General features: G+C 39.1%; 1 protein-coding gene across 1 annotated transcript in view; it reads right to left on the minus strand.

Moving 5' to 3' along the window:
* DNAH11 (dynein axonemal heavy chain 11) overlaps positions 1–16,815 on the minus strand; it is a 281,146-nt gene that overhangs the window by 25,215 nt on the left and 239,116 nt on the right. Inside the window, 7 exon segments of the mRNA XM_032483875.1 lie at positions 2,185–2,312; positions 3,784–3,932; positions 5,128–5,321; positions 6,547–6,669; positions 9,703–9,873; positions 14,658–14,798; positions 16,479–16,643. Of these exon segments, the coding sequence (XP_032339766.1) occupies positions 2,185–2,312; positions 3,784–3,932; positions 5,128–5,321; positions 6,547–6,669; positions 9,703–9,873; positions 14,658–14,798; positions 16,479–16,643 (1,071 nt within the window).

Raw genomic sequence — 16,815 nt, forward strand, 5'->3', positions numbered from 1 at the left:
CTGCTCACAGTAATTGACCACTGTAGAGTTTGGTTAAGAACTCACTGACATGTGCATACATGTCATACGCCTACGCTGATCGCTGATATAAAACAACAGCAAATTCCCATTATGTGGTCTTCTCGTTCTCTGAAGTCCTGTTTCTCTTTTAACTGCCAATCAAAGGGATACTAGAAACCTCCAGAAACTGGGACAACCAAAAGCCTGGGATGGTCTCTCCTCTCCAATTATCCTACATGTGGAGAGGAAGAGTAAGTTACTGGCTCACCACTAAGAGTAAAAATCAAAGGTCTAGAATAGACACCCAAAAGCAGATCCCTCACAAAATAAGGTCTTTGGAGATTTTTTTTTTTAGTGGTAAAACTTACAACTTGCATTTGGGGGGTGGGGGCCAACCAGTAGCTCAGCATAGATATAAAAATAGCAGAAACATTTTACTTTGAATACTGCATTCTCCTGAGGAGGACTGCACCCCTCCCAGTCTCCTGACAGCCTGAGCTGCTGGGTGCATACGAACTTGCTAAGTTTCTCTTTTGTGGGAAGAGCTCAGTGTCTGCCCAACTGTTGATGCAACAGTTGCTGTTTCTGAAAGAACAAACCCTCTACTGTTGCCTCTGACTCTGCGAGGCTCAGAAGGGGACACGCCATCCCACATCCCTTTACTGAAGTCTCATGTAAGCAGTAGTTTTTTCTCTCCCAGAAGGCTATATTCTTCTTGGACACTGGGCAGGTTCCTCGTGAACCCAGTTTTATTTTAAGCAGAAACACAACATTCATCAACCTTGAAAACTGGAGACACTAAGGAAGGCCAACGTCCTATCCGCATGAGGGTGGCAGCACAGGCCAGTGGAAAGAATGTCACTTGCTGCCAAACAGACTCTGCCACTTTCCCGCTGTGTGGCCTTGAGGCTCTCCAGACCACTCTGAGGCTCAGTTTTCTCATCTCTATAACGGGATAACAATACCTACCCTTGCAGCTTTGCTGTAATGATTAGAGACAAACTGCCTAGTAGATAGTCTGGCAAACAAATGAGAAACTTTGGGATCACTGTGCTGCAAATCAAACGGCCACTTCTGAGAGAGCTGGTGTGCCCTACTGTAGAAGGAGTCAGCTCGGCTCCTAGGTATCCCCTAAAGCTTGCTTGGGCGCCACTGGTTCCTGGGTTCTTGCTAGTGCAAACTAAAGAATGTTGCTCACCAACTGGCTCTATGAGAATGAAGTCATTCACCACTGCAGTTGCTGACCTTCAACACACCCTGAAAGGAGTTCAGGGCCGAGATCAAGAATGATTTGTTCTGTGCTCTGGGAAAATCTGGCAGAACAAGCTTTCAGATGGTTAGGTATTCTTAGGACAAAATTTTATGAACCCAATTTCTTGCATCTTCTCATACCTAAAAAAGCACTTAAATTATTAATGGAGACATCTACTCCTCATGACTAGCAGCAACCTTCTACTGAGTGCTTGACTGCGTGTACCTGCTTCACCAAAATCACAGTTATACTGCCCTCCCCCATTGGAGCAGTTCCTCAGAGCTACGTGAGAGGCTGTCTCCCAGGCTATAGTCCTCAGTAAGCCCCAAATAAAACTGAACCCACAGCTTTCACATTGTGCGTCCCCCCACCTCCCCCAGTGGACACTAGAATCTCCAGCCAAAGGAACCATCCTGGAGGACACTGGGTTGCAGAATCATAGACCTGTGTAATGTTCCCCTAGGAGGGGAAAAGGGACTATATACTCAACTCTTAATTTATAAGCAAGGGGAATGTTACACAACTAGCCAGGGGCACAATCAGAGTTACAGGAGACAGTGAGATAGGAAAAAACACTCTTGGAACTTTAAAGCAACACACAAATCAGAAATACCATGATGGCGGCACTGGTATTCTATACAAGCCTGTTTGTCCACAAGCACCAGATATCTGTAAGACAGGAGAATGATGGGGTTCCTTCTAATGTTTTACATTTTAAAGCATAATGGTTAGAAAATTCTTCAAAAGATGGTAGCCATCCTTGTCAGCAGAGCTTCTTGTCACCCTTGGAGGTGTCATGATGCTGGGAGAGCCCCCAGGACTTTGCAGATCACCAGGTGTTACGTGAAAGGATCATTTCCATTGGGCAGGGCAGCTCTGCACTGCCCATCCATGTTCACTTCCAGTGTTTTCCATGAAAACACAATACTCACCTGGAGTATGACCCAGTGTCCTCCTTTGGAAGCTTTCTCCAGTGCCATTTCTGCCACCATCTCTTGGCCTTGTCCTAGAGACACATTGTGGAATTTTCCCGAGTCACTTGTAAACCCAAGTCTTTTGCCTGTGGGAGGACACAACACAGTGAGAGGAAAAGTGAGTCACGGAGACGTGAGAAGAGTCTGGGACTGTGTGGTCCAATGTCCGTCTGTGGTTCCTGCTGCTACTCTTACCAAGGCTTTTGCCCCAGAATCACACCCCTACCCTTCCCTCAGATAGAAACCAGTTACTCTTATTTAAGTTTCAGGAGGAAGCTGCAAAGAGAAAAAAACAAGAACTTGTTAGAACTAACTAGGTCCCAGATGGTGGAAGATTTGACTTCCAGTGGATCTTGAGTGTCACTATACGCCCACTGTAGTACATTAGCATGGTAAGTGACACAGCCCCCAGAGCCATGGCAGTTGACAATCACCATGACAACAACCAGAAAAGCTCATATGAGGACTGAAAAGGGGAGATGCATCAGTTCCAGGTTCAAACCACACTCCTGTTCTCAGATAACTTATGAATATTCCTCCCCCTCTTTCCAAATCCCTCCCTTTTACCTCCATCCTCCTATATGTTTGATGTCTCTTACCAAATTGGATTGAGAAGTTGACTTGCAATCTAGGTTCCCGTTTCTCCATTCTTTGGCCACTGAGTAAAGCTTCTGCTGTTCCAGTCTCAGCACTGGTTTCCTTATCAGCTGCACAAATCCGACTGGGAATAAAACCTCCCTGGCCGAGACAAGGGGTCTCACCCGAGGCCAGGACCCAGGTGTGGGTCTGGTCAACAACTCGGTTACACTACCTTCTAGGTCACTTTCCCGAAGAATCCAAACTACACCTCTGGTGTTTCAACAAGCACCATTTCAAGCTCTCAACAGCTGCCTCCTTGTAAGCATTAGCAAAGCCTGTGGAAATCAGTTCCTCTGGTTTCATGGTAAGAAAGCTTTTGCCATTTTGACAGACAGCAGGCATTGTTGTTGAGCTTCATAAACTCCTGCAGGAGTAGCAAAGCATTGCCCTCATAAAAAGGAGCAACGTGTGGTAGATACCACATCCGCTTTTGACCGGATTGGCTCATTGGGGAAAAGCAGGAGCCTCTCACCTTGTGAGGCTGTGCTTGAATCTAGCACAGTCAGGTCACAGCTCTATTAACCTGGAATTCTCCGTGCAGGCCGTGGGGAATACTAATCCAAAGCACAAAGCGACAGTGCCTGGCACAATCGAATAGACTTGCTCTAATGACCATTATTTACACACAGGGGGCACAAGATTACAAGAGCATGGAGAAAATTGCCCTCCGGCCCCATCTAGTCAAAAGGTAGAAAATAGTACAAAAGAAGCATGCATTATGCCAACCAGAGGAATGTTCCATTTAAGCATTTCTTCAGACTAGAGTGTTATTACATTTCCCATACACTCACTCTCCAACAAATGAGAAAGAAAGGAAAAGGAAAAACACTAAGATAACTGTGAACTGGAAGGAAGGTGGGGTTGGCATTGGGTGAGGGGGAGGGCTGCATGGCCGGCCTCAGCCTCCTGGCCACTCACCAAGGACCTCTAGGTCTTTAAGGGCATCTACCCCTGGAGACAGGATGAAGAACACTGGGGTGGCTGGGCTGCTTTCTTCAAATGCTTTAGCCAAGTCCAGTCTGGTCCTTTCCACATACTTTGCACCCAGTTTTTCCTCCACAAAATTCCTGTGAAAAAAGAATAATGCCAAAGACATGTTCAGTGTCCTTGACCTTGAAAAGCAACACAACTTGAATCAGCTTACACCACAGGCACGGGAAGGAAGTAAACCATGCTTATGTTTTTTCTATGGGATGTTGTGTAAGAATGGCAATATGAATCCAGCTAGATTTATGCAGTAGAGTCAGTGAAATTCCTCCTTGCTGTAGAAGCCTTGAAAATCAGAAGAATACATTCTATTTTGGGGGGCTACTGAGAACCCCCTCTGAGTACCATCAGCTGCCTGCACATGGCTTTGTATCCCCCAAATCCCCTGCCGCAGCGCCCATTACTTATTAACAGTTCATTAGATTTGCCACGGTGCAATTTTCCAGCCTGTTGGGCTTCTCATGAATATACAAATGCTTTTTGGGGTGTTTCTAACACAGGGAAGCTCAATTAAGCAGGGATTATTTTCCAGCAGCATCAGATTTAGCAGAAAGCAAGTACTACTAAGCAGAATTAACTTGTAAAGTAGGGTGCGGCAGAGGCTTCTACAAAGGGAAAATTGGCGGAATTAGACAAAGCGAAGGAGAAAAAAAAACCCTGAGGCAAATGAATACTATTGAGAGAAGCAACGATAGGGAAGGAAGTTGAGAACTCTCTGGCTGGTGAATTCAAATTAGACCACGACTCCTGTGACTTAAACAGCATATTACCATTTAAAAGCCAAAAGGGCAAAGAAAAAGGACTCTTAAACCAAGATGCAGACAGGGGTTTCTGCTTTTAAACTGCATTGGTCATAAAGTTATAGGACTATGAGTTTCTCCATGAAAGGAATCCATTTTTTGTTTGATGGGCAAAATCTTCGGAGCCAAAATGCCACCACGAAATAAAGCCAATGGGAAATATGCTGGGATAACGCATGTCCCTGACCTCTGAAGGCACCCATCTCTCTTCCTAGAACATTTCCATAGATTTCCTGTTCCCTTACTGACTGCAGAATTAAGCTCTGCAGGAAAGACGTGCTAAGTCTGCCTAGAGACAAGCACACTGTTTAATGTTTTACAAATTTTACGAATAGTACTGATTACAGTATCAAAATTTGTGCAGAATAACTTCACTAACATGGACTGTAAATGCCTCCTCCAGATACTCCTAGTCCCTAAGACTAAGTTTCCTCTAGGTTACCTTGCATTTCTGAAAATGCTAACTGTCCCCCACCTGAGAGCGTATGTCATTCTGTCAGGGCGCATTGCTCTCAAAATAATCAGCTTCTGGATTAAACTTTTCTTCTTCCATTCTTGCGGTAACTTTTCTTTTTCTGGGCACTCGGATTCTGCCCACTTCCTCCACAGCTTGGCAGATCCTTCCACATCTCGGTCTATGCCACGAAATTCTTCCATGAGGGCTACCGCCTGTAATACAGTAGGGAACAGATGGGAATAGTGGGTACCATAGCTGAGAGTTGGAGATACAGACCTGTGGCTGTCTCCTGTGCAAACAGTGGTGCTGGGTAGCCTTCATTTCCTCTCCAGGTTGACTCTGTACCCTTTTCTGCCCTGCAAAGAGGGTGATCTCTTAGGATGACTTGAACAAAGCTGCCTGACTATGTTTGACCAAGAGGAAGCCCTGGCAAGAGACTGGAGAGTGGAGAAGAGAGACCATGCTGGTTCGTCCCCAGGTCTTTCCTGTGGTGACAGTTTGGCAGTGGCTGTTTCTTCACCAATGCCACAGTTTCTACGGGTTGGCTCTCTCGCTTGGCTTCACTTCTCAAGTAGTTTCTGTAACTACTCCTTTCCCATCCCCACCCCTCATCTTTCTTCCCATACTATGAAAATACACTCTTTGTTTTAAACTTCTTAAAAATCACACTTTGTGCCATTTGTCTTCTGCTGAGACCTTGACTGATAACAAAAATTGAACTTGAATTTGTAATTCTAAAGTAACAGTCTAATTAAAAATTCCATTTGAAAAATAAGATCTAGACATACTATGAAAATAAGGAATAACAGTTATTTTCAATACACAGAGGTGTTTCCATCTTAGAAAAAAGAGTAGGGCAAAGCTTAGCATATTACGAGAATCCCAGGAATTCCAAAGCCTGAGAGAATAACCTTTTAGTAGGATTTTCTGACAGAAAGATGAAATAAAGATGGATAACTGGAGGTGAAGAATGCTTTAACTTTTTTCTCTACAGCATTCTGTTCTGCTTACACATTTTACAATGATAATAAATTACTATACTGTTGTATAAATTAACAAAACAAGTGGAGAAATATAAAAAGGAAAACGAAACAAAGAAATTAGATTCAGGTCAACTGAAAAAAAAAATTTATATTTCTTGACTTTAACCAAAGGTCCTGTGGATTATACATATTTATTAACAATTTCCCCACCCATAAATAGGTCAAAAGTTCCTTTACTTCCACATAAGAAAAGGGAACACTAGAACACTGTTGGTGAAAATGTAAATTGGTGCAGCCACTATGGAAAAGAGCATGGAAGTTCCTCAAGAAATTAAAAATAGCATATATCTACAACTGAAATATCACCTTTTTTTTTTAAACTACATTTCTACATCTGAGAGAACTGAGATGTTAAATAAGATTTGGGAACTGAAAAATCACGTTCCTCACATACCTTAATAGCACTCCATGACTGCGTAGTTAGGAAGTCAACCGGACTTGGGTAAGTGTGCTCCACTGTGAATCGAAGCAGGAAATCCAATTCAAGAGGATCTATCTCTTTTCTTTTCAACAAAATCTTGAAAGGACACAAAATTGAAGAACGTCATTTGGTTTACATCAAAAATCAAGGAAGCAGTCACCACTTAACAGATGATTAAACAGGTAGAACTAAGTCTTCTGAGAATCCCTATAGATATATATCTGTTCTATAGTTGAAATAAAGAACCGTGGATGATGCTAACAACCTTAAAATCTTGATTAGAAATCTAACAGCAAATTATGAAGGCTGGCTTATTCCAATTTTAATACTTACACCTATTAGCAGCATATCTGAAATATGCGTTCATATTTAGCCTTCTGCTGTTAGAGCAAACTCATCTTAAAGCTTGTTATACAAGTTGAGAAAGCCTCAGATGACAATGGACTGAACTACTAAACAGAAGCTAGTACTACAAGCTAGTCCCACTATGGACATTACATTCAATAAACTAAGATACATGAGAGATTTTTCTTATATGTGAGATTATATTGAGAAAAACAGGAAGTTACTGTTTTACGGATACAACTAAACAAACATATCATGAACTGAAACAAACTTTAGACATTCTGGCTACAGAACTGATAAGAAGTCCATAGAACATTCTGGGGGGACACAAATCAAATATTCCTAATTTCCACACAAAACCTGTAACACGTTATAAAGTTAAGCTGGTAAAATGTTTGCAGTTTACACTGTTTAAAAGTTCTAGATATTTTCAAAATGCATGCATGCATCAAAATATTATTTTATTGGATAATTAATTTTTCTTAATTCAACTTCAACAAACAAGGAATCTTCCACATATATATGAAGCTTTGATTTATGTAGATTGTCAAGATTTCAGACAGATTATAATTTATCTACAGCTTCTAAAAGGAAGCTTTAAATAGATGTGCATGCATGTGTCTGCAAGTCACGTGCTATCATGACTGTTTATGAACAACATGTATGAACACAAACACTTCAGCAAAAACCAAAACCAATCTGATTTAAAAATGGGCAGGAGAATTGAATAGATAGTCTTCCAGAGAAGACATACAAATGGCTGACAGATACATGAAAAGGTGCTGAACATCACTAATCATCAGGGAAATGGCAGATCCAAACCACAGTGAAATATCACCTCACACCTGTTAGGATAGCTGTTAGCCAAAAAAATGAGATGACAAATGCTGGCAAGGATAGTGGAGAAAAGGGAAACCTTGTGTGCTGCTGTTGGGAATGCACTTTACATCTGGTATGGACACCATGGAAAACAGGTAGGGATGTTCCTCAAAAAATTCAAAACAGAACTATCATAGGCTCTAGCAATTTCACTTCTGGGTATATATCCAAAGGAAATGAAACCACTATTTCAAAAATGTATCTATGCTCTCATATTCAACGCATTACTTACAATAGCCAAGACATAAAAACCACGTAAGTGTCCATCTATGGATGAATGGGTAAAGGAAATGTGGTATATATGTGTGCGTGTATATACTGTATACACACACACACACACACATATAAACAGTGGAAGATTATTCAGCCATAGAAAAGAAGGAAATCTTGCCATTTGTGACAACAAGGATGGACCTTGAGAGCATTATGCTAAGGAAGATAAGTCATACAGAGATAGATAAACACTGCATGATCTCACTTTTATGTGGAATCTAAAAAAAAAAAGGAACTCATAGATACAGAGAACAAATTGGTAGTTGCCAGAGGTGGGTGGAAAAATGGCCGAAGGTAGTCAAAAGGTATAAGATTCCAGTTATAAGAAAAATAAGTCCTGGGGCTGTAATGTACAGCAGGGTGACTGTAGTTAACACCACTGTATCGTATATTTGCAAGTTGCTAAGAAGGTACATCTTTAAAGTTCCTACTATGAGAAAAAAATTTGTAACTGTCTGAGGTGATGGATGTTGACTCCATTTACTGTGTAATCATTTCACAATATATACATACATAAAATCATTACATTGAACACGTCGGACTAATACAATGTTATGTGTCAATTACATCTCAATAAAACTGGGAAAAATTAAAAACAAACATTTTATTTTGTAATGCATTACTTCTGTTTATCACATACATTATAAAATGATTACACCCATATATTCATTTTTAACACAAAGGAATCTCTTAATATCAAAACTACTGAAAGAGAAGTGATAGTTTAATCACTATTAATAGCAGGTATTTATTTATTTATTTATTTATTTATTTATTTATTTATTTATTTATTTATATTTATTTTATTATTAATTTATTTTTAAGTAAAATTATTGCTAATAAAATATTATTAATTAAAACATTGTTATTAAAAATAAGTATTATTTATCTTTTTTAATGGAGGTACTGAGGACTGAACCCAGGACCTCATATGTGCTAAGCGTGCACTGAGCTACACCCCTATCCCCAACAGCAGGTATTTTAAAATGCCTTCTTTGGGCAAGTCACTTCGGAGATCACAAAATAAATGAGACATCCTTCATCACAATCCGAACTAACAGAAAAAGTTACACAGTAAGTGAAATAATAAAAGGACCACATACTTATTTCATCAAGGAATGTGGCTCACAATGTTTTTTTCTTATCATGGGCACATTACACAAAATCTCTTGCAGAACTCCCCATCAAGGAGAGAAAAAGGGTAGTAGGTCTCACTGAAGGTGGGACTGTGAAACTTAGAGCTCTTTTCATCCGTTCACTGTTTTTTAAAGGGGCTCTGAAAGCCTCCTAGGACCCCTCAGATCTGGAACCCTAACCTTGAGATTCTTTCCAAGAAACTCCCTAGTAGTACCTGGGATGTCTGAACAGGACCCAGGAAGGCGAGGAGAATGTCTCATTGATCTGATTTTCAGAGTGATAGCTGATGTGGTTGCTGAAAGGACAAACATACCCAAACTGCTGCACCAGGACCTTACTAGAAAATAATCATATGCTCTGGGACAATCCAACTCTCCTCATGCCACCAAGGGCTTCCAAAAAAGGTGCCTGCACTTCCCTTCAGCAGAAGTACATAATAAACAGCGATGTGTGACTTTGGTCCTGGGGATGCTTTCGAGTGAATGATTTCTTCACCTGAAAAGCCATCTGGGACAGGAAGGTGAGTTTGTCCTTCTCAAACAGCGCCTGGCTGGTGTGGAGGAAGACGGCGTGAGTTATGCTCTCCATCAGGACTGAGATGCGCCCCTGCGTGTCGTCCACCTTGTCAGCCTGCTCCATGGCTCTGTGGAACAGCATGTTGAAAGCCTGGGGAATTGAAGTCACCTAACGTTAAAAGGTGAACACTGACGGCTGGAGGTCCAGCTAGTCCCAGTCACACGGGGCTACACTTTATCCATGGGGAGAGAGAATAGGACGGGGTTTTTACGAGGATTACATGAGCTCTTACAATAGCTCCTGGCACATGGTAAGTGCTCACCGAAAGTTTGCTGCCATTATTAGTATTTTTAACATTATTTCATAACATCTAACCTCATTTCCTCCCTAGCCAACTGAGTTGTATTGTCCTCTTTCTTATTCATGCACTTTTAAAATACATATTTTTTAATTGTGGTAAAACACACAAAATGTTTTCCAAAATATTTTCTTCTTGAAAAACACTGTTAAATAACAACTCACTAAAAAAACTCATTTCATAATAACTTCCTATTTCCTCTCCCCCAACCCTTGGCAATCATCATGTTACATTTTGTTTCTATGAGTTTGACAACTACTCTAGATCCCTCATATAGTGGAATTATACAGTATTTGTCTTACTTTTTTAATTCTGGGGGTTTTTTTTTTTCAGTTTTTTGTTTTTGGAGGGGGGAGGTAATTAGGTTTATTCATTTATTTATTGTTAATGGAGGAACTGGGGATTGAACTCAGGGCCTCGTGCATGCTAAGCACTCATCCCGCTGCTAAGCTATACCCTCCTCCCCAGTATTTGTCTTATTGTGACTGGCTTGTTTCACTTAATTTAATGTCCTCAAGGTTCATCTATGTTGTAGCATGTGTCAGGATTTCCTTCTTTTTAAGGCTAAATAATATTCCATTGTATGTACATAGCACATTTTGTTTGTCTGTTCATCCACTAATGGACATTTGGGTTGCTTCCACCTTTTGTTTATTGTGAATAATGCTGCTTTGAACATGGGTGTACAAATATCTCTTTGAGACCATATTTCAATTCTTTTGGGTAAATGTCCAAAAGTGGTAACTGCTGAATGATATGGCAATTTTTTGAGGAACTATCATATTGTCTTTCTAAGTAACTGTTCTATTTTACAATCTTCCCAACAGTGCACAACAGTTCCGAATTCTCCTTGTCATTGCCAATACTTATTATTTTCTGTTTTTTTTTTTTTTAATAGTGTAGCTATCCTAATAGGTGTGAAATGGTATCTCATTGTGAATTTGATTTGCATTTTCCTAAGAATTAGTGATGTTGAGCATCTTTTCAAACGCTGGTTGGTCGTTTGTATATCGTCTCTGGAGAAAAATCCAGTCGAGTTCTCTGCCCATTTTTTAACAGGTTATTTGAGGTTTTTTTTTTTTTCTTTTTTGCTTTTGTTTTTCACTTTGTGGTCCCCTTTGATTATCTCTTTACTTTTAAAATCACTCTTAATATTTGTTTATTACTCTATTCCACACCTTAGTAATAATTGGTCTGTATTTTTACACATATCTCTATATGTTTAAATATATAGCTAATATATCATAATATATAATATGTAAAAATATATATCTATATAATATAGATTATATAAATATATATTATAAAATATTATAGATTATGTATTATAGATAAATATATATCTAAAATAGACATACATAAAATATGAATTTTTTTGACTGATGGACAGGGACCAGAGACCACAGACTGATTTGCTTTGAATTATGTATATTTGAGTGAAAGTAAAACCCTAAAATGAGAAGACAGAGTAAATATTTATAAGAAGGTATTAACAAAGTACTCATTTGATGTCTACATATTAAAATCAGTTTTTGACTTACACACGATAAAATATACCCACTTAGCATACAGTTCAATGAGTTTTGACAAATGTATATACTTTAGTAACAATGAGTGCAATCAATATGTAGAATCTTTCTATTCAAGTCATCACAAAAGTTCTCCTGTGCCTCTTCATAGTGCATTTCCACATCCATCCCCACTCCTGCCCACTGCTGAACTGTGTCTGTCACAGTAGATTCATTTCAGCGTCATAGAATGTGTACTTGTCGGTGCCTGGCTTCTTCTCAACATGACTTTGTGATATATCAATGTTGTGTGCATCAGTAGTTCCTACTTTTATACTGTGAGCAATATCCCACTGTATGCAGAAATCAAACTGTGTGTCCATTCACTTCTTAGTCCTTTGGGTTGTTTCCAAATTTGGGCTATTATGAATAAAATATATCTATGAACATATATGAACAAGTTTTTGAGTGGACATATGTTTTCATTTCCCTTGGGTAAACACCTAGGGTGAAAATTTAGGATCATTTTGTAAGTGTAGGTATAACTGTATAAGAAAACTGCCCAAAATCAGTCAACCATACATATGTGGGTTTACTTGTGGACTCTCTATTCTGTTCCATTGATCGATGTATTTTTCTTTAGATAAATTAGTGTAGTAAGTCTTGACATCATGTACTGTAAGTCTTAAAATTTGTTTCTCTTTTCAAAATTATATAGTTATTTTAAATCCTTCGCATTTCTACACAAATTTTAGAATCAGTTTGCCAGTTTCTGCCAAATAAATCTTCCAGGATTTCGACTGAAGCTGAATTAAATCTATAGATTAATTTGGAGAGAACTGGTATCTTCATAACAGGGATTGTTCCAAACCGTAAACATGGTCTCTCTCTCCACTTAGTTAGACCTTCTTTAATCTTTTTCAACAATGTTTTGTAGCTTTTAGTATACAGATCTTGTATTTGTTTTGTTAAAATTATCCCTAAGAGTTTCATGATTTTAGAAGTTACTGTAAATAGTATTGACTTTTTAATTTTATTTTCCAACTGTTTGTTCCTCATATACAGAAACACAATGAATTCTGTATATTGACTTTATATCCTGCAATCATGCTAAAAACTCACTTCTTAGTCCTAGTAGCTTTTTTGGTAGATTTCTTATAATTTTCTACATACATGGTCAGGTGATCTGTGGGAAGAAACAATTTTCTTTCTTTATAAATTTCTGGGCCTTTTATTGTATTATTGCACTGGCTATAACTCCAGTGCAGTGTTGACTAGAAGACATCCTTGCTTTGTTCCTGATCTTAGAGGAAAGCATTCAATTTTCAACATTCAGTATAATGTTAGCTGGAAATTTTTATAGATGCCCTTTATCACATAGATAAGTCACCATCTATTTCTAGTTTGCTCAGGATTGTTTTCTACACTAGGTGTTAAAATTTGTTAAGTTCTTTGTCCACTCCCATTGAAATTGTTATACGGTTTTTGCCTTTTATTCTATTAATATGAAGAATTACATTGTATGATTTTTAATGTTAACTTGCATTCCTGGCATAAATTCCACTTGGGCATAATAGATTGTGCTTTTTAAATGGGGCTGGATTCAATTTGTCAATCTCGTGTTTAGTCGTTTTTAAAAATGCTCATGATGGGAGTTGCTCTGTAGTTTACCTGAAATACTTTAGTCTAGTTTTGGTACATGTGCAGTCCTGGGCTGCTTTATTATCCACCTCCTACACTGTGGCTGTCCTAAAGTCCAGCCCCACTGTGCTTCTCAGAATTTCTGCACTTGTTCCATCTTGACCCTTTCTCTTTATTATGCCCACATCCAATCCACCTCCAAGAGCCAATTATTCGAGCTTCAAATCCTAAGTCTGTTCCACGTCTCTCTGAGTCTTGTCTCCCTGAGTCTTTTGCCGTCACCTCAGTCATCTGCCTACAACCTTTCAATGGCTTCTATCTGCACACACGCTATAATCCAAACTCTGGGCACAGCCTGTGAGACCTCGTATGATCTAGACCCTCCTACCTCTCAGGACTCACGTGTTGCCATCTTCTCCCTTACTCATTACCCTCCAGTCACATAGATTCATTCACTACCTCTAATCTCAAAACCTTTTTCATGTCTCATACATCCTTATTACCCCAAACACTCCTTTCATGGCTAAATCCTACTTAGCCTTCAGGAATCAGCTACAATCTCACTTCCTCTGAGAGGTCTTCCCTGAACCCCCAGTAAAACAGCCCCTCCATCCCTATGATTCTCTCTTATGGTACTTATCACTTCTACACAAACAATCACTTCTACACACACAATCACTTCTACACACACACACATCCATATATCCCCACTCATATCTGTGTTTTTCCAAATGGTGCATTCAGTAACCAGTCCAGCACCTGGCCCTATGATTGACTGCAATAGCTATTTAAGAACTGACTGACTGAATGAATACTGCCCAGAGGCAGAACCTTACAAAGAGAAGAGCAGAGGCTTTGGAATCAGTCATAGGTTCAAATCTTGACTCTTCCAATTACAAAACGTGAGTTCTTCAGCAATATATTTAAAAACTCAAACTACTAGTTTTTTAAATAGGGATAAAATAATACACTTCATTGAGATATTTCAGGCATAAGAATGAACCAAAGTATGAAAGTGCCTTGCATATAACAAGGGCTTAATCAAGAGTTATTCTCACCTTTTCTCTATATCAAAATAAAATGGGGAATCCTTTTCTAAGACACCCACACTGTCACAAATAAGGTACAGGAGCCTCAAGGAGAATTCCCTTATTTTTTATAAACTCCTTACCACTCTGTTTAAGAACAACTACGTATTATGATGTCACAAAATTTAATTATCTCAAAGCCTTATTGAAAATTATAAATGAAAATTATTGAGAAAGTGAGGATATTGTTTACTTGTTTGTTTTTTGTTTTGTTTTTTGCTAGCCAGATCCTCATGACTCTTTACTGGATGCACCAACTGCTTAAAAATAAATTCTAAACTTCCAGAAACAAGCTGAATTCCTGATGTTAACGTTTTTCCTTAGCTTAGTCACCATTACCTCCAAAGAGAATTGATAGATGGGGTTGATTTTCCTGAGGTCATTAATAACAAAATAGAGAAGAGATGCTCTTGCTGCCACTGGTCTGTAACATTCTCGGGCCGCGTTGATTTTCCTCTCATTTTCTTTGGCTTCAGTCACCTACAGTGGGATCAAACAACATAGGTAACTTACTCTTCATGTTCTCTATATGATGGAAGTGACATATCTGAAATGAGAAATGAGTTGTATCAGAATAGATAACACGTATGGCATCTATGTGCTTGAGACTTTCTAAGAGGATTAAATTCTTATTTTAAAATAATTTTTTTTACAAGCTGAGTTTTAAATGAGAATGGACATAACTCGAGCTATATTAAGGTTACCAAGTAAACAAACCTGATTGCTTTTGGTTCTGCAGAATTTATTCTGAGTAATGTCACCTTCCTGCCTCCCCTCTCTCTTTCAGGGGTTAATAACCCAGCTGTATCACCTCCCAGGGATAGCTCTTAAAAGTCTGCTGGGTCGATTCAGTGCCAACAACTTTATTAGTCAACAAGGTATACAAAAGCAGCCAAGGTCAATAAAATATCCAATAGCCGTGCTTACGAAAAAGCCTTCTATATGAAGACTCTCATGAGTGTCTAATTCTGACTTTGCACCAGATCATCCATATGCTCATATATTTCCATTTAGTTTATCTTTGCATTAGCCTCTGGGTACATTCAGAGAGGTAATTAAACACACACACCATCATCAACCAACATATTCATTTTAATTCAAGACAGAAATATTTATTTCTTCTCTCTAGGACTACTGCTGGTCTTAAAGTTTTATAAGATACAGTATTTATTCAACCTTTTAAAAATAAACTTGATTCATCCTATTTGTATATAAAAGGAAATAAAGAAAATGTACAGCAGAGAGGGAAGTCCCTACATGGCAATATATTAGGAAGATAGGAAGAGACATCTTAAGAGACAATTAGAAGTTAACTTCAAAGCTAAGACCTAATTTACTTAATTGCTCTAATCGTTACCATCTTAGGAGCCACTAGAATTCACTCACTTAAAAGGAGAGAGTAATTTGGGATTCCATTTCCTTGCTTAACTTAAGACAAATATATTGGATGTGTGGTGACACAGCCCTGGCTGGGTAATTAATAGATTACTTAGTAATGAGGCTATCCCAGAAAGCAAAAAAGGGTTCCTCTCATTTTGAAACAACAGAATTTTAAGGGTTAGCGGCCACCTGTGAAAGTCCAAAGTGCATGCACAAGGCATCTGAGACCCATGTTGGACGTTCAGCAGGAAGTCCACTAAATGAAATCTTTTCTGGCTTTTAGGAAATGTCACTTTCCCAGAGTGAATAACGCATTTGAGCGCAGCAGCAGATCACCCCTTGCTCAGTCTCCCAGCACTAAGGCCTGTAAACAAAACTTTAGCTCTAAGTATTTCTCTACAACGTACAAGAGACCAGGCAACCTGTGGTGAGACTGCAGGATGTCAGTCTGCCAGAGCTGGATGCTAAGCCTTTTTAGATTTTAGACCCTATATGACAGCAGGGCTCAATTTTCTCCAAATTTAGTCACTCAGAAAAAAATAATAGCCTGACAGAGTCCACTTTGAATGACTGGATCTTTGTTGAATTAGGAGAAGCACAAATTTAACCATCTCTGTCTCCGTTCAGAACCCCGCACTTTTTAAGGGCGGTTTATTAAAAGACTTGAATTCCACAGAGTCGGTCCTCTTAGAGAAAGGGCCAAGTTTGATTACGCCTTCACCCCAGCACTTCATTCCATTAGAGCACTGAGACCTGCAGGGAGCCTTTGCCTTCTCCTACCTTGTGCTCTATCTCGGCCGCAGTGACCTTTGTTGCCTCCAGTCTCTCTACCAGCTTGGTGTCATCTAGAAAGCTCCCCTCTGCCGCAGAAAGACGCAGAAGAAGGTCGTCCTCCAGGTGCTTTAGCTCTATCTTAAAGTCATTTTGGTGCTTCGTCAAAACCAACTAACACAAACAAAAAGAAGTGTCAGAAATGGTGGTTAATTCATATTTTTAAGCATGAATGGATGAATTCTTCATCCATTTCATGGAAATCATCCATAATAAAACACACTTAGCATTAAAGCCATACACATAATTTTAAAAAATTCAGAAGGCATGCTAAGAGTTGGTTGCA

The sequence above is a fragment of the Camelus ferus genome, chromosome 7, assembly GCF_009834535.1.
Source record: "Camelus ferus isolate YT-003-E chromosome 7, BCGSAC_Cfer_1.0, whole genome shotgun sequence".
In the NCBI taxonomy this organism is placed as follows: Eukaryota; Metazoa; Chordata; class Mammalia; order Artiodactyla; family Camelidae; genus Camelus; species Camelus ferus.